Raw genomic sequence first — 21,640 nt, forward strand, 5'->3', positions numbered from 1 at the left:
TGGTTTTTCCAGTGGTCATGTATGGATGTGAGAGTTGGACTGTGAAGAAGGCTGAGCACCGAAGAATTGATGCTTTTGAAGTGTGGTGTTGGAGAAGACTCTTGAGAATCCCTTGGACTGCAAGGAAATCCAACCAGTCCATTCTGAAGGAGATCAGCCCTGGGATTTCTTTGGAAGGAATGATGCTAAAGCTGAAACTCCAGTACTTTGGCCACCTCATGCGAAGAGTTGACTCATTGGAAAAGACTGTGATGCTGGGAGGGATTGGAGGCAGGAGGAGAAGGGGACGACAGAGGATGAGATGGCTGGGTGGCATCACTGACTCGATGGACGTGAGTCTGGGTGAACTGCGGGAGTTGGTGATGGACAGGGAGGCCTGGCGTGCTGCGATTCATGGGGTCGCAGAGTCGGACACAACTGAACGACTGAACTGAACTGATCCTTAAGGTGAATTTTCCTTCTAGTTAATTCATCATTAAAGTGGATTAAAGTGAAAGTCACTCAGTCGTGTCCAACTCTTTGTGACCCCATGGACTATACAGTTTATGGAATTCTCCAGGACAGAATACTGGAGTGGGTAGCCTTTCTCTTCTACAGGGGATCTTCCCAACCCAGGGATGGAACCCAGGTCTCCCTCATCGCAAGCAGATTCTTTACCAGCTGAGCCACAAGGGAAGCTCAAGAATACTGGAGTGGGTAGCCTATCCCTTCTCCAGGGGATTTTCCTGACCCAGGAATCGAACCAGGGTCTCCTGCATTGCAGGCAGATTCTTTACCAACTGAGATTTGAGGGAAGCCCAGTTAATTAATCAACTGAGTAGCTATTGTTTGTAAGCTTCAGTGATTTAAAGGGAAACTTTTAGAGAGAAAGCTCTGAAGGAACAACAAATTAGGTTTATTTGTCTCCATATGTGTATTATGATTGAAATAAAATTGAAACCAAAGTCAGATTTTTTTTTAAGATCAAAAGGCATAGATTCAAATTTATGCTTGTGAACAATATGTATGAGTCTTCTATGTTATAAACTATATTTGATGTGTTTATTTTCCTCAGTAAAAATGTTAAAAGTATTAGCAGACTGTTGCATTGTGATTGTTCTTATGCAAAGTTGAAATTTCCTGTATATGTAACTTTGATATGTAATGCAGTGATATAATAAATGAGGTAATCAATTAAATGTGTGCTGGTAACACGTTTCCATACAAATTTAAGCAAATATTTAATAATTTTATTATAATGAATTAACTTTTGAGTCCAGATCCTGAAAACTGGCTTTTGTTTGCAGTTAGATTTTTGGGAAGTTTATAGACATTTTTGCTATTTGCTACATTAAACTCTTTATAGTAAAACCTCTTTACCATAAATATTTTCAGAATTAAAAGGATTCCAAAGGTATTTCAGTTACACACATTAGGAAGTTTGCTCATCAGGTATTTGATGAGTATTGCTGATATTGAATATAATCATGTATAAATAAATGTGGAATATTTGACTTAGTATTTGGACAATAATTCAAAATAGTCCTACTTTTCCAACTTCCATGAATGCTAAAGTATTCTAAGACTGCTGTTATATTGCTTACATGGTACATTATTGTTATTTAGATCATATTATACAGAATATATAAATCACATGACCTTTATACTTTAGGAATTTACATTCTAATATTTTTCAACTTGATAGTCTACAGTTTAGTTAGGTAGTTATAACCTAAAATAGCTGTAATCTGAAAAGTTAATGTTTGAGTCAGTGCCCTCTAAGAGTTAATTCATTATCAAAAATGTTCCAAATCTTTGGCATCAGTAGACTTCCATCTTCTTTCTTACTAAAATCGTGTGTGTGTGTGTGTGTGTGTGTGTAGGGCTTAATTAAAAAAAAAAAACTGCCTTAAGTGCTTTGTCTGCATACTTTTGAAATTAGAACAGTTTTGTATTGACAGTATCTTCTGGTGATACTCCACTGTGTACATCTTGTGGGTTTTTCTTTTTCTTTCAGGAATTGATGCCAACATAAAAGATAGCTTAGGAAGAACTGTCTTAGACATTTTGAAAGAACATCCATCTCAGAAATCTCTCCAGATTGCAACTCTCTTACAAGGTAAATAGTATTGAATGATGGATGAGTTTACCTTACAGTTAAGATTAAATTAAAACTGTCCTCGTTTTCTCTTGAGTTTTGAGTTAACATTTACTTTTGAATGAAGTTACTATTTGCATTTTTTTTCTGGTAGACTTTTAAACTAAAGAATAATGAATACCTTTTAATGTTTTATTTCTGTTTTTCAACTAAAATATTTTTTTCACTCACTTGATATTAAAAAGTATTTTTAATTAAACCTGTGTAATAAATATGTAGTTATGAACTTGAAGGTATTGGGGCCATAAAGTGGTGATGCTGAGGTATTATCTTACATTTGAATAATGCTTTAAGAATTTTCTGGCTTGGATTTTCTATTACTTTGTCTGATTTCTATAACTGTGAGGTAGATCAATCAAATATTCTTCTTCTTCTTTTTGCACATGAGGGAAATTGACACTCCAGGAAGCTAAGTGACTTGCTCAAACATATATCCTATTCCAAGTGGTAGAACTGATATATAAATGCTGAATTAACAACAACAAAATTGTCCTTTGTTGAAAGAGTACAGATTATTTGCTACCAAATCCAGTAATACAAGATAATTCAGTCTTGCCAGACTATGGGTTAATAAAGATCATTTGAGTATATCTGTAGTTAGTTTTGGTTATTAAAATAGATCTACTTAATGTTTGACAACCATCTGGGTACTATTTTTTCATTTGCAGGATACATACTTCCTCATTTGATTTTCTCTTTTTGCTTGGTGGTTAGGCCTGATGCTCAGTGTGTTCTCTTAAAAATACGGATGTTTTTTCTTTTCTTTGCATTTAGCTCCTACACTGCTCAGTGTGGATTATTCTCTACAGTCATTATAGACTGGCTGTGCATGTAATAAAGGGAGGTGGGTGGGTTTCATAGGATATCAGTTGAGAAGCTGAATAGCAGCTTTCAGATGAATTAAAACCAAGTTGGGCAGGAGACATGTAGCTATAGGAGTCAACAAAGACCAAAGAGGGAAAGAGAACAGACTCACTACAGGAGGTCATTATGTTCTTTTCTCTCTTTATTTTCCAAAACCTCTCAGAAAACTTCTAGGCCCTACAATTTTCTTATTAATAAAGAAGTTAATTGCTAGTCAAGTGCTATAGAGATAAATCAGAGAAGAATACAAGTATGATTCTTTGTATTAATTGAAATTAAAATCAAGTTGAATGAAAGCTGAAAAATAAAAGAGTGGTATGCAAACTTTAAATCAGTCTTTGCCTTCTAGGCACTTTGTATTTCGTATTTGATTTTTGCCTCTAACTGAAGTTAAAAAAAACTGAGACTTGTGCCTAATATATCTTTTGGGAGAAGCAAATAAATGCCATCCACTGCAAAGGGGACATGACATAATTACAGGCACTTTTAACACATTGCATTGGTTCAACTTAGATGAAAATGTTATTATACAGGTGTTCTCTTAAATAGTCACGGTTTGTTCATTAGGTATGTAAATTTGTGATAGAGTATTTGCTACTTCTTTGAATTTTTATAGCTATTGTCAAATTTTAGAATGTGAACACATTATCTATATTCTCTGCATTCCTGGTGTTCAATCACTGGCACATTTAATATCTTATGAAAAAGTTTGTCATATTGCAGTAAATACAATTTATAGTAGGTAAAATTACTGTCTGGGTCAAAAATTGTAATGATAGAATGCCATATGCTGCTTTCTTTTCCTAGCAGAATTTGCCTAGTAGAATTGCTCTTAGGTAGAAACTATTTGGATAGTATGAAGACACAGGTGGTTGGCATGAAAGCACAAAGTGTCTTAACTGGATTTTAAGAAAAAAGGGGTGCCTTCTGAATAAAGAAGCACAAGTAAAAGATACCCTTGGTGAGGAGTCTATTGATTTAATCCCTTAGAGGCTACAAACTCTGATGAATGCCTTTTGGGCAATAGCAGATATAACTTGTTTAGATCACATACTTTTGGCTCATGCTGTGTTTCTGTAAAATTGAATTAGCTTTCAGCATTTAAAAATCTAGGATTTCAGATAACACTCCAGAGTTTTGGTTTCTCAAAAAATGCCAGGTTTCATTTTACTTCATGGCTGAACTTTAGATGGTGCATCTGCTCTCTGGTTAACCAGGCTCTGCAGGCTTTCTGTTTTTTTCTGTATCATTGAGATTAAATGTTAGTTGACATATCCCTGCATTCAGATGCTGTTTTCTTTATGATTGAGAGAAAAGTGAGATGATTCTTATATCTCTGTGTTTGCTATATACTAGCTGAATAAACATGGTCAAGTTAATAATCCTTCCCCTTTAGTTTTCATCTTTAAAGCTGAAATAATAATAGTACCTGTGTCATAGTTTTGAAAAGATTAAATGAGTTAATTATTATCAAATACTTAAAACAGTGCTGAGTGTATAGAAAGCTATGTTTAAGTTTTATTATTACTATATCCTCATCAAAGTTGGAAAAATGAGTGAGGTGCTGAGTGAAGAATACTGCTTCAAGAATAATGCAAAAAACATTATTTTTTTGTTGAACAACAGTTCAGTATGCAATTATGTTTATCTCACAAGATTGTAACACCATTGCAAATTATGCTTACCCCACTTCATTTATTTATGTTACCTGACTGGTTGTTATATGCATCTAAATTTTATATCCCTGTTTATGGACATGGTCTATTAAAAGCATCAGTCAGAGAGTTTTAAACCTCCAGATAGAATATATTTAAGGAAACCAAGGATGTTATTTATCTTCAACTGGTACATTTATTTTTAAGGAAAGAATGTGACAAAAGTTTACTTTTCATGAAAAGGATTCATGAGTCTCTCTTGAAATATTTTTTCTGTTTTAATTTAAAAGCTTTAAATTAATAGCTCCTTATGAAGAGCTTTTACTTTGGTTTTTTGAAGTTTTTTTGAAAAATTTAAGATATGAAGAAATAACTGAAAAAGTGTCCATCAAAAGTAAAACTAAGTTAGAGTTTTTAACATATATGAATTCAAGTATGTAATTTCAAAAACTTATATACACAGAATATTTAGAAGGCGCGGGAAGACCAACAGTCCTTGAAGAGCACATACAGGAAGATATGACGCAAGAAACACGTATTTCATCTCCTGTTGAATCTCCTTCCCAGAAGACCAAAAGTGAGTAGCTAATTGTAAAACCCTTGAGATGATATTAGACTGTTATGCACAATTTTATGCTGTATGCACAAAAGGGCTCAAACTTGTGAAAATTTAAGGTCTAATAAGTTATATCTTATATTCTATATTTTATCCATTATTCAGTCAATATTTATTGAGCTCCTACTGTTTATCAGACACTATTCTTAGTCCTGAGATACAGTGGTGATCAAGGGAAATAGCAATCCCTGCTGACATGAAGCTTACATTGAGTGGCTATTTCACAGTTGACTTTTCCCCCCTAAAATATGTTTTTCAGTTCAGTTCAGTCGCTCAGTCGTATCCAACTCTTTGCACCCTTAAGGTAGACTAAAAAACATATATCTTGAGTGTAACTGCTGTTTTTTTTTTTTTTTAGAATAAATCATTGGGATAAAGTTGCTTTCTGAGAATAATTAGAAAAAAATGCGTATTTGCATTTAACTTATGAAATATTCATGTCCATAGTTGATGCATATTATATATCTGTTCCTTCTGTTATCCCTTTAATGGTTATATAATTATTTGTTTAAATATGTTCTACTATTTGTTTTTGTTGAACCTAGAAAGTAGAATCCCAGCACTATTTCAATTTTTTTAATGTTGAATGAATTCTGTCACTAAAGTAAAATGCCCACAAATACTTGGGTTGAGGTCCCCAACCTCCAGAATCTAATGCCTGGTGATATGAGGTGGAACTGATATAACAGTAATAAAGTACACAATAAGTGTAATTGCATGAATCATCCCAAAACCATCCCCCCAACACTGACTGTGGGAAAATTGTCTTCCACAAAACCAGTCCCTGGTGCCAAAAATGTTCAGGACTACTGTTCTAAAAGACTTTTGAGATTAAATGCTATTATAAGTGAAGTTTTAGGAATTGTAATTCCAAATGATTTTATTTACTACATTTGTGTAAACCTTCAGTACTTACTTTTATTTTGATAAAGAAAAAAATAGACAAAATTGGAATTTCTTTTTGTCTTTTAATATTATTGTACTAATTATGGTTTCAGTTCAGTTCAATTCACTCACTCAGTTGTGTCCAACTCTTTGCAACCCCATGAACTGCAGCACGCCAGGACTCCCTGTCCATCACCAACTCCTGGAGTTTACCCACTCACGTCCATTGAGTCGGTGATGCTATCCAACCATCTAATCCTCTGTTGTCCCCTTCTCCTCCTGCCTTCAATCTTTCTCAGCACTAGGGTCTTTTCAAATGAGTCAGCTCTTCGCATCAGGTGGGCAAAGTATTGGAGTTTCAGCTTCAACATCAGTCCTTCCAATGAACACCCAGGACTGATCTCCTTTAAAAAGGACTGGTTGTATCTCCTTGCAGTTCAAGGGACTCTCAAGAGTCTTCTCCAACACCACAGTTCAAAAGCATTAATTCTTTGGTGCTCAGCTTTCTTTATAGTCCAATTGTAAATCCATGCATGACTACTGGAAAAACCATAGCCTTGATGAGACGGACCTATGTTGTCAAAGTAATGCCTCTGCTTTTTAATATGCTGTCTAGTTTGGTCATAATTTTTCTTCCAAGGAGAAAGTGTCTTTGAATTGCATGACTGCAGTTTCCATCTGCAGTGATTTTGGAGCCCCCCAAAATAAAGTCTGTCACTGTTTCCACTGGTCCCCATCTATTTGCCATGAAGTGATGGGACCTGATGCCATTATCTTCGTTTTCTGAATGTTGAGCTTTAAGCCCACTTTTTTACTCTCCTCTTTCACTTTCATCAAGAGGCTCTTTAGTTCTTCTTCACTTTTTGCCATACGGGTGATGTCATCTGCATATCTGAGGTTATTGATATTTCTCCTGGAAATCTTGATTTCAGCTTGTGCTTCATCCAGCCCAGCGTTTCTCATGATGTACTTTGCATAAAAGTTAAATAAGCAGGGTGATGATATACAGCCTTGACATACTCCTTATCCTATTTAGAACCAGTCTGTTGTTCCGTGTCCAGTTCTAACTGTTGCTTCCTGACCTGCATACAGATTTCTCAAGAGGTAGGTCAGGTGGTCTGGTATTCCCATTTCTTTCAGAATTTTTCACAGTTTATTGTGATCCACATTGTCAAAGACTTTGGCATTGTCAATAAAGCAGAAATAGATGTTTTTCTGGAACTCTCTTGCTTTTTCCATGATCCAGTGGATGTTGGCAATTTGATCTCTGGTTCCTTTGCCTTTTCTAAAACCAACTTGAACATCTGGAAGTTCACGGTTCACGTATCACTGAAGCCTGGTTTGGAGAATTATGAGCAGTACCTTACTAGTGTGTGAGATGAATGCAATTGTGTGGTAGTTTGAACATTCTTTGGCATTGCCTTTCTTTGGGATTGGAATGAAAACTGACCTTTTCCAGTCCTGTGGCCACTGCTATGTTTTCCAAATGGTGGCATATTGAGTGCAGCACTTTCACAGCATCATCTTTCAGGATTTGAAATAGCTCAGCTGGCGTTCTATCACCTCCACTAGCTTGGTTCATAATGATGCTTCCTAAGGCCCACTTGACTTCATATTCCCAGATGTCTGGGTCTAGGTGAGTGATCACACCATTGTGATTATCTGGATGTGAAGATCTTTTTTTGCACAGTTCTTCTGTGTATTCTTGCCACCTCTTCTTAATATCTTCTGCTTCTGTTAGGTCCATACCATTTCTGTCCTTTATTGAGCCCATCCTTGCATGAAATGTTCCTTTGATATCTCTAATATCTTGAAGAGATCTATAGTCTTTCCCATTCTATTGTTTTCCTGTATTTCTTTGCACTAATCACTGAGGAATGCTTTCTTATCTCTCCTTCCTATATTTTGGAACTCTGAATTCAAATGGGTATATCTTTCCTTTTCTCCTTTGCTTTTGGCTTCTCTTCTTTTCACAGCTATTTATAAGGCCTCCCCAGACAGCCATTTTGCTTTTTTGCATTTCTTTTTCTTGGGGATGGTCTTGATCCCTGTGTCCTATACAATGTCCATAGTTCATCAGACACTCTATCAGATCTAGTCCCTTAAATCTATTTGTCACTTCCACTGTATAATTGTAAGGGATTTGATTTAGGTCATACCTGAATGGTCTAGTGGTTTTCCCTACTTTCTTCCATTTAAGTCTGAACTTGGCAATAAGGAGTCCATGATCTGAGCCACAGTCAGCTCCCGGTCTTGTTTTTGATGACTGTATAGAGCTTCTCCATCTTTGGCTGCAAAGAATATAATCAATCTGATTTCAGTGTTGGCCATCTGGTGATGTCTATGTGTAGAGTCTTCTTTTGTGTTGTTAGAAGAGGGTGTTTGCTATGACCAGTTTGTTTTCTTGGCAAAACTCTTATTAGCCTTTGCCCTGCTTCATTCTGTACTCCAAGGCCAAATTTGCCTGTTACTCCAGGTGTTTCTGACTTCCTACTTCTGCATTCCAGTCCCCTATAATGAAAAGGACATCTTTTTGCGGGTGTTAGTTCTAAAAGGTCTTGTAGGTCTTCATAGAACCATTCAACTTCAGCTTTTTCAGTGTTACCCGTTGGGGCATAGACTTGGATTACCGTGATATTGAATGGTTTGCCTTGGAAACGAACAGAGATCATTCTATCATTTTTGAGATTGCATTCAAGTACTGCATTTTGGACTCTTTTGTTGACTATAGTGCCTAGTCCATTTCTTCTAGGGGATTCTTGCCCACAATAGTGGATATAATGGTCATCTAAGTTAAATTCACCCATTCCAGTCCATTTTAGTTCACCGATTCCTAAAATGTCAATGTTCACTCTTGCCATCTTCTGTTCGACCACTTCCACTTTGCCTTGATTCATGGACCTAACATTCCAGGTTCCTATGCGATATTGCTCTTTATAGCATCCGACCTTGCTTCTGTCACCAGTCACATCCACGACTGGGTATTGTTTTTGCTTTGGCTCCGTCCCTTCATTCTTTCTAGAGTTATTTCTCCACTTATCTCCAGTAGCGTATTGGGCACCTACCAACCTGGGGAGTTCCTCTTTCAGTGTCCTATCTTTTTGCCTTTTCATACTGTTCATGGGGTTCTCAAGGCAGGAATACTGAAGTGGTTTGCCATTCCCTTCTCCAGTGGACCACATTTTGCCAGAACTCTTCACCATGACCTGTCCATCTTGATGCCCTACACGGCATGGCTTAATTTCATTGAGTTAGACAAAATGTGGTCCATGTGATTAGATTGGTTAGTTTTCTGTGATTGTGGTTTCAGTCTGTCTGCCCTCTGAGGCCCTCTCTCAGTGCACACTGTTGTACTGAGGTTTCTCTTACCTTGGAGGTGTTAGTACCTTACTTTCAGCAAAATAAACTTTCTGATAATTTTGTTTGCCATGTTTTGAGTTCTAGCACTATTCTGGTTATATTTTTATTATTTAGCATGAAGTTTTAAAAGTATTCTTTTTTGAACCTTCTGAAAAATTACTCTCTTCTTATAGGTGAAACTGTGACTGGTGAATTATCAAAACTCTTGGATGAAATAAAGCTCTGTCAAGAAAAGGATTATTCATTTGAAGATTTGTGCCACACAATATCAGACCACTACTTAGATAATTTGAGCAAGATTTCAGAGGAAGAACTTGGGAAAAATGGAAGCCAGAGTGTAGTAAGTAAGGGGGGAAAGAAGACAATATGTCTGTCTTTGCCAGTTCATTGTGTATCTGAAAACCATGGGATTTATGTGTTATCTTACCTTTAGATTTAGCCAGGGTCAAATGTCAGGCTCCCCATTGCGCTTCCCTGATATTTATTGGTGTTTCATTCTCACAGCATGTGTAGGGAAGAAATGCTTTGATAAATCACTTATGGTTTGTGATGATCTCACCACTGTTAGGCCCTTGTAGCATATAAATTCATAGTCCCTTTGATTAAGTTCTTTTAGTTTTATTTGGCATAATGACTGGTTTCCAAAGAAAGAAGAAAACCTTCCTTTTGTCTTTTTTCCCTGTTTTCTCTGTCATCTGAGTCTAATACCATCTTGAAGAAGAAAGACATAGCTGAGCCATGAGTGTATACTTCCTGCCCACTTTATAAATCATAGTAGGAGAGCATCACTGTGGATAGTTTGACCTGAATATTTTCATAATCTTACACAAATCCCAATAGTTTGCATGCAAACTGTAAGCTCAGAATCTGAATCATGAGTAAGAGATTCTTGCTTAGTTGAATTTTTATATTGATACAATATCAAGAAAAACTATAGAGAATCAGTCAGTTTAAAGTCAAGATTTTTGTATCTGTCTTTAGTCCTATAGAAGGATTTATAGGATGCATTGGTATTAAAGGAAATGCATTATTATGATATGAAACCTTTTATCACTTTTAGTACTTAATTTGTTATGGAAATATTATATGTTCTTCAAAAACTGGTAATAGAGTGGATTGTGTTAAGTATGGCATTTTATTGATGAAGGCTAAAAAAACTTTTCTAAGTATACTGACTCTTATGAGAGCATTTACTTCATTTAGTTACTCACTATTACTTAAAGTGACACTTTCCCAGGGTAGTATTTGCTAGTCTAGGTCCAAGGCCAGTCATACCTTCTAGGCCTGTTTTTTTTTTTTTTTTTTCCTTTTACTGTGTTTTGAAAAACATCACATTATTGGCTCCAATAAAAGCTCTTTATGAGTATAATTATTCATAATTGATTAAGTATATGTATAATGAAGTAAATACTTGTAGGTTTTCCCAAATGATATTTTATAGTAATGAAATATTTATTGTACTAACTTTAATGTTAGGGCAAAACTCCTTGTTTTTTTTTTTTTTTAAAATCTACAACAGGCCTATGCTAACTCAAATTATAAACCAGTTACATTTCCACATTTCCTTGAAAGTTGATTAGAAATTAAGACATATTTATCCTACATAAACAATACATAGTATTTAGGTCCATATCTAAAGATATCTCTAAAGTGGCTACTTCTGGTCTTCTATTTCTCAACCCACAAATTTTTCTGAAAGACCTGATATTCTAGACCAGTGGTTTAAAAACTTATCTTGTTATGTACCAGTAGTAAACAAATTTTGAGCAAACATCCCAAATGTATTTATTTATTATTTTTAAGAATATATGCTATAAATTATGGGGCATATACTACAAGAGAAATTCAAGTGAGGATGATTAAGTGTAAAATGGATGATCTAATCTTTTTCTTTTATTCAGTTGGTATCTTGTGCACCCTAGGGTCTGCATGCTCTACTTGGAGACCATAATTCAAACTTATATCTTTTGAGTAGTGATGGCAAGGGCTTTTGGCATTGAGAGGGTGACATAATTTGGGGTGAGTGGTGGCCAATTTTTTTTGTAAGTCAAAGACTGGTTTTTTTTTGTAAAAAAAAAAAAAAAGACTGTGACAGTACTAAGGGAGAAATAAATGCTCCTAAGTTGAACTTAAGTTCAAAATTCAAGCTTATATGTCCATAAAAGCCATCACTCTTTGTTCCTGTAATGAAACTTTATATTGTGTTCTTTGAAAATATTATCATATGAAAATATTAAAGGTTACATGAAGCAGAAAAGCAGAGGGTACACATGAGTAAGAGCAAATAGTTCTATTTACCTGGAATAATAACGTTCATAAAGGGGGACAATGGAGATAAGATTAGAAGATAGAATGAGTTCAGGCCATGGATGATTTTGAATGTCAGGCTGAGAAGTCTGGTATTTATTTTTTAGGAAATGAGAAAAATCTAAAGGATTTTAGATGCATAAAATGCATTATTGAAAGTTGACTTTCAGAAGTTGAATCTGATAGAAACCTGTTATTGAATATTTAAAAAGCAATGCAATTTATTTAACTCTTCTCTACAGCCTGTGTTGTATTTGGTTAATTCCTGTTTTGTCGAATGTCTATTTCTATTTATCAAGAATGTTTTTCCAAGTTTTTAAAATGAATTATACTCTCAAATTATACAAAAAATTTATCTGAGTACTTATAGATCATTTAATATAAATGGTCATTACAGTGTTGTGAGCTGTAGCACTTATAATAGCAATAATGAGACGTGGTTTCTAACTTCGAGGAGTTCAGAATTTCTGCTCCAAGAAGTCTTAAATCACTGTGTGTAGACGAGACTAATATAAAAAACAAATAAATATTAAAAGAATTGACATTTATTAGGTGCTTGCTATTTGATGTTTTAATGCTTTATATTACTTAAGCCACCTAATCCATACAGTAATCCTAATAATGGAGTTATAGACTTGGACATGACTCAGCTGGTAAGTTACAGATTTAGGATTCAAACTCAGAGCCAGTGTCATTAATTCCCAGCTCTATTTCTTATAATAAATTACCCTGTAGCCAAAGGAAATTTTTTTAAGGAAGAGATGAATGATTTATAGGTATTCATTGACGTCTTCATGGAGGTAGGGAGAAATTAAATCTTAATCTGGAGGAAGGGGAAATAATCTCTGCACTTGTATTGGAATGAATGAATGGGAGAGAATTTCAGTCTGCAGAAACATAATGTGCAAAAGCCCAAAGGTAAGGCCTAGCACTTAAAATGAGGATAATTTACCATGAGAGTTTGTTTTGAAAAGTAGTAGAGAGTGAAGCTGGATAAGTCATAATAATTTTTAACATTGACATAACACTTTTTATTAATTGATTTAATCCTCACGCTAACCCTGTGAGATAGGTAGTATTACTCCTCCCATTTTATAGATAAGAAAAATGGAGGCACAGAGAACTTGTATGTCCTTCCTAAGTTTACACAGTAAATGCCAGTCTGGTATTTACTGGATCTGGACAAAGGCAGTCTTACCACTCAACTATTTCGTTACAGAACAGGGGAGATAATTAGATTGGGAAGCTAGTCAGAAGTTTAATTTTGATGCTGAGGAGAATAACTCTTGAGTATGGGAGTCCATTTATGAAGATGACATTTTTAGAAGTTAGAAGTGGTACCTCGATGTCAGATGTTCTGGGGAGAGACTCAAACAGTGATTCTTAGCAATGGTTGTACATTAGACTTATCTAGAAAGCTTCAAAAAATGCAGACATCCTCAGCTACCATGGCAGAACAACTGAAACAGAATTGTTTTGGGTGATTCTGAGCATTGTTCTTTAAAAAACTATTACTAACATGTATCTAATTGGTCTAGAGGACCAAAAATCTGCTAGGACCTTACTGAAGTTTGGAATTTTAGAATTACAGAATTATGGAATTTTAGATCTAAATAAATCTCAGACTTCTGGTGCCCAGCCTAATTCTACTGTGCAGTTTAAGAGCTCTCTTGAAGTAGGGAGGTTTCAGTTCATCATTAAGGAAAATTCAAACTGTTCAGCCATAATCATAAGTTGCAGTTATTTCTATATTATAATGGAATGTTAAATGTGGAAAACACTTTTGTTTATTATTCACATTACTGGCTGAAGGACAGGTGTTTGAGTTCCGTTAAAATTTAAGTTTATATGATATGAAACGTTCAACTTATTTGTTGTCATATGACAGATAATTTCAGAAGTAATTTAGAAGAAATCAAAGTAAAGGAAAATCTGTTATGTAGCATTTATGTTTTTAATAAATGTATTTTACATATTAATGACTTGGCTTGAATTTTTTAGGTATTTTAACTATTCTTTGTCATTTTAACTTTTATTGCCTTTTTTATCCAATAGAGGGCACTCTAATTCAGTAATTTAAAATATAAAATCAGCCATCTTACGTAAGAACTTTTATTTTTGAATTGGAGATTTTGGTTTTATTAAAATATTAGCCTTAAGATGGTAGTTTGGAAAATTTTACTAAAATAAGTGAATTAGGAATTAAATTCTTACAATGATTTGAATGTATTTGATAGAAGGTTTTACATTTAATGTGAAAGGAAGCTCAAGTTAAAATTGCATTTTATCTTGCATAATTTTAATTCAAAAGTCAGTCTGTTTTAAGTTCTTTTATAATATGCAAATGGAATCATTTTCTAAGTTGAATTAAGGCATTATATAATCTAGAATGTAAATTTTGAAAAAATATAAATATCTTCACATTCTTTATCAACCCCTGAAACTTAGATTTTTGAAAGAATATAAAATTATCTGAAAAACATTTTCTAGTCATTTCATTTGTTTTCCCAAGTCATGTATCAGCTTTCCCTCTGTGTGTAAACAATGTACACACTTTTAAAATGTGAACATACCATGCCTTAGAGAAATTTGATGATAGCATAAAGATCTTTAGAGCAAATTTCAGAATTTAGGTTTCAGGAAATCATTTTTTAAGATATAAATTTTAAAAGGCATTACCATCCCATGTATCTAAGAAATAAATAAGAAGCATCAGGGATGAAATACGTGTTTTTTCTCCTGAGGGGAAACCTAGACACTTTAGCAGCACCTAAGGGTTATTATTTGAATGGAGTTGTGTTGGCAAGTTTTGTGCAGTTTAACCCTGTGCATATTTCTTTTATATTATTTCACTTTTATATTTTATATTTCTCTCATATTATTTCACACCCTGGTTTTTTTCTCCCCCTAATTGTTAATTATTCTTGCTGATTATGATGTGGTGCATAGTACTGTATCGTGTGCACATTTTGAAACGTGTTTGACAGTAAAATATCTCTTAATCCTAAGAGCATTCTGTTAAATTATCCAAAGGCAGCAAACTTCCTTCCTAATTAAACTTCTATATATTTGAATTTCATGAAGTTTTGTGATCACTCTGCAGATATAACATCAGCCAATCTTTGTTTTGATATTTCCATTCTCTGTGATCTCTCTATAATATCTAACTTGAATTTAATCTTCCCAACAGAAAACTCAGCTATTATGATTTCCCAGAGAATCTATATTTTTTTCTCATGAGTTAACTGTAAAGTTTTGTTGAAAATTTGATAATAATTCAACGTTCTTCTAACCTTGCTCTCCAGATAATGATGAAGTTAATTTTTGACAACTCTCAGCCGCTTGTCACATTGACCTTATTCATTTGCCATAATGCACCTGATTTGTAATTCTGTTTCATGCTGTGCATTTGAGAATTCTTGATCCTGTTTTGGAATAAAGGCTTTGGACAGCCTGCCATTGTAAAGGAATCCCATTTTGCTTCCTAATGCCAAAGAAAATCATTCTAGAGCCTGAGCTTAAAGAGACACATCAGTGGCGATAATCACTTATCTTTGTGTTCTGGGAAATGTTTTTCACCTTGGAGAGCAATTAATTCTAATGAAGTATTGAACTAGTAACCAAAAAAAAAAAATTACTGAACTCTCTCATGCTTCTAATGTATTTTATCATGGGACCATTTGAGACATGACTACTGAATATTGGGATCAATTCAGCCTCTAACAGATGAAGAATTAGATTCTCTACAATACAATCAAAGTCAATAACAGTAGATGGAAAATATTCTATGTGGTCTGCTTTAATCTCAGGCTTAGAATTTTAAAATTGTCTGGTATTATTTTAACTTGCTCTTGCCAGAATTTTTATTTCTATCATCTATGGTTTTTAAAGTTTAAATATTTTGGTTGCTTAGTTTCACAACAGTTCATTTAGTTGATAGCTGCCAGTTTATTCTACCAAATAATTAATAATGAGAAACGAAGTCTTAATTTGCAGAAAGAATGAGGTAGTCAAGACAGTGAATTTGACAGGGAATGAAAAAGTTCTAAAATGAACCAAGATAATGAACCAGTGAGAAGTATATATTAATAAAAGTGGAAATAGCTTGCCCCTAAAATAAATGAGACAAACATTGACTATGTTATATCTTTTCCTATAATCATCTGTTCTATGTTACTGAAATAAATCTATTCTAGCTTTGAAGAAGATTTTCTTTTTACCCTATAATCTTGCTTTTACTTAGCATGGTGTCACTTCCTGAAACATTTAAAGATCTTTATTGTCATAATTATTCTCATCAACTTCACTAATTTACTGAGTCCTCACATTAAGGAATTATACTAATTTCTTCAATAACATGTATTTGTAACTTAGAGTAACATTACTTTTGCCTGGAAAATCCTATGGACGGAGAAGCCTGGTAGGCTGCAGTCTTTGGGGTCGCTAAGAGTTGGATACGACTGAGCGACTTGACTTTCACTTTTCACTTTCGTGCATTGGAGAAGGAAATGGCAACCCACTCTAGTGTTCTTTCCTGGAGAATCCCAGGGATGGGGAGCCTTGTGGGCTGCCATCTATGGGGTCTCACAGAGTCGGACACGACTGAAGTGACTTAGCAGCAGCAGCATGGGCTTCCCTTGTGGCTCAGCTGGTAAAGAATCCACCTGCAATGCGGAAGACCTGGGTTTGGTCCCTGGATTGGGAAGATCCCCTAGAGAAGGGAACGGCTACCCACTCCAGTGTTCTTGCCTGGAGAATTCCATGGAAATAACATGTATTTGTAACTTGGAGTAAAATTATAGTGTAGAGAACAGGAACTTTGAATTGAAAGAGACTTGTGTTTGAATCTAGGTTCTACTCCTTAGATAAATCATCCTGATCTCCAGATTTCTCATCTGTAGCATAGTATTTTTAAAAAGTCTTTCTGAGCTCTACTTTTGAATCAGAATGTCTGGAGGTAGATTTTTACAATAAACTCCTAAGGTGATTCTTGTGTTCTTTGTGAACTGCCCTAGAACATTTTTTTATTTTTTAAATTAAAAACAAAATTTTTAGAGCATTTTTAAATGTTGACTTCTTTGGGCTTCCCTGGTGGCTCAGATGGTAAAGCGTCTGCCTGCAATGCGGGAGACCCTTGGTTCAATCCCCAGGTCCAGGGAAGATCCCCTGGAGAAGGAAATGGCATCCCACTGCAGTACTCTTGCCTGGAAAATTCCATGGATGAAGGAGCCTGGTAGGTTACAGTCCATGGGGTCGCAAAGAGTCGGACATGACTGAGCAACTTCACTTTCACTTTCTTTCAGTCAACTACTCAGATCCATTTTCTTCTTCCTCACACGGATCTATGGATCTCAGATTTCAATGATCTGACTTTAATTTGCTTTTGCTTTCTTTTTCTGTTCCTGTGAATGCAAATATGATTGGTCATCAAGGCAAAATGATTTAACATTTCAATTCAGTTCAGTCGCTCAGTCATGTCCGACTCTTTATGACTCCATGGACTGCAGCACACCGGGCTTCCCTGTCCATCACCAACTCATGGACCCTGCTCAAACTCATGTCCATTGAGTCAGTGATGCCATCCAACCATACCATTCTCTGTCATCCCCTTCTCCTATCTCCTTCAATCTTTCCTAGCATCAAGATCTTTTCAAATGAGTCTGTTCTTCACATCAGGTGGCCAAAGTATTGGAGTTTCATCTTTAACATCAGTCCTTCCAATGAATATTCAGAATTGATTTCCTTTAGAATGGACTGGTTGTATCTCCTTGCTGTCCAAGGGACTCTCAAGAGTCTTCTCTAACACCACAGTTCAAAAGATTTACCATTAAGTTTTGCTTTTTCTGTTTCTGTGAAAAATGTCATTGGACTTTTGATAGATATTGCATTGAATCCATAGATGGTTTGGGGATAGTATGAAACCTCTATCAATATTAATTCTTATAATCCATGAACATGAATGTCTTTCCATATGTTTGTGTCTTCATTTTCATTTAAGTGGTATAGTTTTCAGTGTATAGATCTTTCACCTCCTTGGTTAAATTTATACCTAAGTATTGCATTGTTTTTGATACTGTAATGAATAGGGTTGTTTTCTTTATTTATTGTGCAGATGTCTTGTTAGTATATAGAAATGTGGATGATTTTTATATGTTGGTTTTGTATCTTGCAACTTAATTTGTTAATTAGTGCTAAGGCCTTTGGTGGATTTCATTGGAATCTCAGAGCCAAAGATGGAGGTGGAGTCTTTAGAATTTTTCCACATATGAGATCATATTGTCTGCAGACAAAGACAGTTTTGCTCTTCTCTTTCTGATTTGTATGCCTTGTATTTATTTTTCTTGCATGATTACTCTGGCTGGTACTTATGGGACTATGTTAAATAGGAGTGATGAGAGTAGGCACCCTCTTGTCTTAGAGGAAAAGTTTTCAGCTTTTCACCACTAAGTATGATGTTAGCCATGGGTTTGTCACATGTGGCCTTTATTATGTTGAGATATGTTCTTTCTATACCCAATTTTTTTAGTGTTTTATCATGAAAAGATGTTGAATTTTGACAAAAGCTTTTTCTGCTTCTATTGAGATGATCATATGATTTTTATCTTTCATTCTATGCAACTTAACTTTTAAATTATTTTATACTTGAAATTAAGTAAAAATACTATTAAAGTACCATATAAATTATAAGTTCAGTTCAGTTGCTCAGTCATGTCCAACTCTTTGCGACCCCATGAATTGCAGCACGCCAGGCCTCCCTGTCCATCACCAACTCCTGGAGTTCACCCAAACTCATGTCCATCGAGTTGGTGATGCCATCCAGCCATCTCATTCTCTGTCGTCCCCTTCTCCTCCTGCCTTCAATATTTCTCAGCATAAGAGTCTTTTCCAATGAGTCAACTCTTTGCATGAGGTGGCCAAAATATTGGAGTTTCAGTTTCAGCATCAGTCCTTCCAATGAACACCCAGGGCTGATTTCCTTTAGAATGGGCTGGTTGGATCTCCTTGCAGTCCAAGGGACTCTCAAGAGTCTTCTCCAACACCACAGTTCAAAAGCATCAATTTTTCGGCGCTCAGCTCTTTTCACAGTCCAACTCTCACATCCATATATGACCACTGGAAAAACCATAGCCTTGACTAGATGGACCTTTGCTGGCAAAGTAATGTCTCTGCTTTTTAATATGCTATCTAGGTTGGTCATAACTTTCCTTCCAAGGAGTAAGTGTCTTTTAATTTTGTAGCTGCAGTCACCATCTGCAGTAATTTTGGAGCCCCCCAAAATAAAGTCTGATACTGTTTCCATGGTTTCCCCATCTATTTCCCATTAAGTGATGGGACCAGATGCTATGATCTTAGATTTCGGAATGTTGAGCTTTAAGCCACCTTTTTCACTCTCCACTTTAACTTTCATCAAGAGGCTTTTTAGTTCCTCTTCATTTTCTGCCATAAGGGTGGTGTCATCTGCATATCTGAAGTTATTGATATTTCTCCTGGCAATCTTGATTCCAGCTTGTGCTTCTTCCAGCCCAGCGTTTCTCATGATGTACTCTGCATATAAGTTAAATAAGCAGGGTGGCAATATACAGCCTTGATGTACTCCTTTTCCTATTTGGAACCAGTCTGTTGTTCCATGTCCAGTTCTAACTGTTGGTTCCTGACCTGCATATAGGTTTCTCAAGAGGCAGGTCAGGTGGTCTGGTATTCCCCTCTCTTGAAGAATTTTCCACAGTTTATTGTGATCCACATAGTCAAAGGCTTTGGCATAGTCAATAAAGCAGAAATAGATGGTTTTCTGAAACTCTCTTGATTTTTCGATGATCCAGCATATGTTGGCAATTTCTGCCTTTTCTAAAACCGGCTTGAACATCTGGAGGTTCACGGTTCACGTATTGCTGAAGCCTGGCTTGGAGAATTTTGAGCATTACTTTACTAGCGTGTGAGATGAGTGCAATTGTGCGGTAGTTTGAGCATTCTTTGGCATTGCCTTTCTTTGGGATTGGAATGAAAACTGACCTTTTCCAGTCCTGTGGCCACTGCTGAGTTTTCCAAATTTGCTGGCATATTGAGTGCAGCACGTTCACAGCATCATCTTTCAGGATTTGAAATAGGTCAACTGGAATTCCATCACCTCCACTAGCTTTGTTCATAGTGAAGCTTTCTAAGGCCCACTTGACTTCACATTCCAGGATGTCTGGCTCTAGGTCAGTGATCACACCATTGTGATTATCTGGGTTGTGAAGATCTTTTTTGTACAGTTCTTCTGTGTATTCTTGCCACCTCTTCTTATTATCTTCTGCTTCTGTTAGGTCCTTACCATTTCTGTCCTTTATCAAGCCCATCTTTGCATGAAATGTTCCCTTGGTATCTCTAATTTTTTTGAAGAGATATCTAGTCTTTCCCATTCTGTTGTTTTCCTCTATTTCTTTGCATTGATCACTGGGGAAGGCTTTCTTATCTCTCCTGCTATTCTTTGGAACTCTGTATTCAGATGCTTATGTCTTTCCTTTCCTCCTTTGCTTTTCGCTTCTCTTCTTTTCACAGCTATTTGTAAGGCCTCTGCAGACAGCTATTTTGCTTTTTTACATTTCTTTTCCGTGGGGATGGTCTTGATCCCTGTCTTCTGTACAATGTCACGAACCTCATTCCATAGTTCATCAGGCACTCTATCAGATCTAGTCTCTTAAATCTATGTCTCACTTCCACTGTATAATCATAAGGGATTTGATTTAGGTCATACCTGAATGGTCTAGTGGTTTTCCCTACTTTCTTCAATGTAAGTCTGAATTTGGCAATAAGGAGTCCACGATCTGTGTCACAGTCAGCTCCCGGTCTTGTTTTTGCTGACTGTATAGAGTTTCTCCATCTTTGGCTGCAAAGAATATAATCAATCTGATTTCGCTGTTGACCATCTGGTGATGTCCATGTGTAGAGTCTTCTCTTGTGTTGTTGGAAGAGGGTGTTTGCTATGACCAGTGCATTCTCTTGGCAAAACTCTATTAGCCTTTGCCCTGCTTCATTCTGTACTCCAAGGCTAAATTTGCCTGTTACTCCAGGTGTTTCTTGACTTCCTACTTTTTCATCCCAGTCCCCTATAATGAAAAGGACATCTTTTTTGGGTGTTAGTTCCAAAAGGTCTTGTAGGTCTTCATAGAACTGTTGAACTTCAGCTTCTTCAGCATTACTGGTCGGGGCATAGACTTGGATTACTGTGATATTGGATGGTTTGCCTTGGAAATGAACAGAGATCATTCTGTCGTTTTTGAGATTGCATTCAAGTACTGCATTTTGGATTCTTTTGTTTACTATGGTGCCTTGTCCATTTCTTCTGGGGGATTCTTGCCCACAGTAGTAGATATAATGGTCATCTGAGTTAAATTCTCCCTTTTCAGTCCATTTTAGTTCACCGATTCCTAAAATGTCAACGTTCACTCTTGCCATCTCCTGTTTGACTGCTTCCACTTTGCCTTGATTCATGGACCTAACATTCCAGGTTCCTATGCAATATTGACCATGATGTCTACTCCATTTCTTCTAAGGGATTCTCTCCCACAGTAGTAGATATAATGGTCATCTGAGTTAAATTCACCTATTCCAGTATAAAGTATAAAGTGATATTCAAAAGAGTATATTATCATCCTTATCATCCTTTCATTTTTAGTTCTTCAAATTCATCCAATGCTGTTCACTTGATCCTTAAAACTGTATCTTCTTTGTTACAACCCAAATTGGGTCTGCTTCTCCCTAACCCCCCCTTATTTATGTAAAACTCTGTAAGAAAGAAACTAAACCTGTCTATTTGAAGTGCTTGTTTTAATTCCT

The 21,640-nt window shown here is 35.7% G+C and overlaps 1 protein-coding gene across 5 annotated transcripts in view; it reads left to right on the forward strand.

Moving 5' to 3' along the window:
• Positions 1-21,640, forward strand: part of ANKS1B (ankyrin repeat and sterile alpha motif domain containing 1B) — a 1,161,043-nt gene that overhangs the window by 169,316 nt on the left and 970,087 nt on the right. For all 5 annotated transcript variants that reach the window (XM_055576264.1, XM_055576282.1, XM_055576254.1 and 2 more), the window contains exons 6-8: positions 1,997-2,098; positions 5,120-5,233; positions 9,691-9,857. In XM_055576264.1, coding sequence (XP_055432239.1) covers positions 1,997-2,098; positions 5,120-5,233; positions 9,691-9,857 — 383 coding nt within the window. The remainder of the gene's footprint in view (positions 1-1,996; positions 2,099-5,119; positions 5,234-9,690; positions 9,858-21,640) is intronic.

The sequence above is a fragment of the Bubalus kerabau genome, chromosome 1 (genome assembly GCF_029407905.1).
Source record: "Bubalus kerabau isolate K-KA32 ecotype Philippines breed swamp buffalo chromosome 1, PCC_UOA_SB_1v2, whole genome shotgun sequence".
NCBI lineage: Eukaryota > Metazoa > Chordata > Mammalia > Artiodactyla > Bovidae > Bubalus > Bubalus kerabau.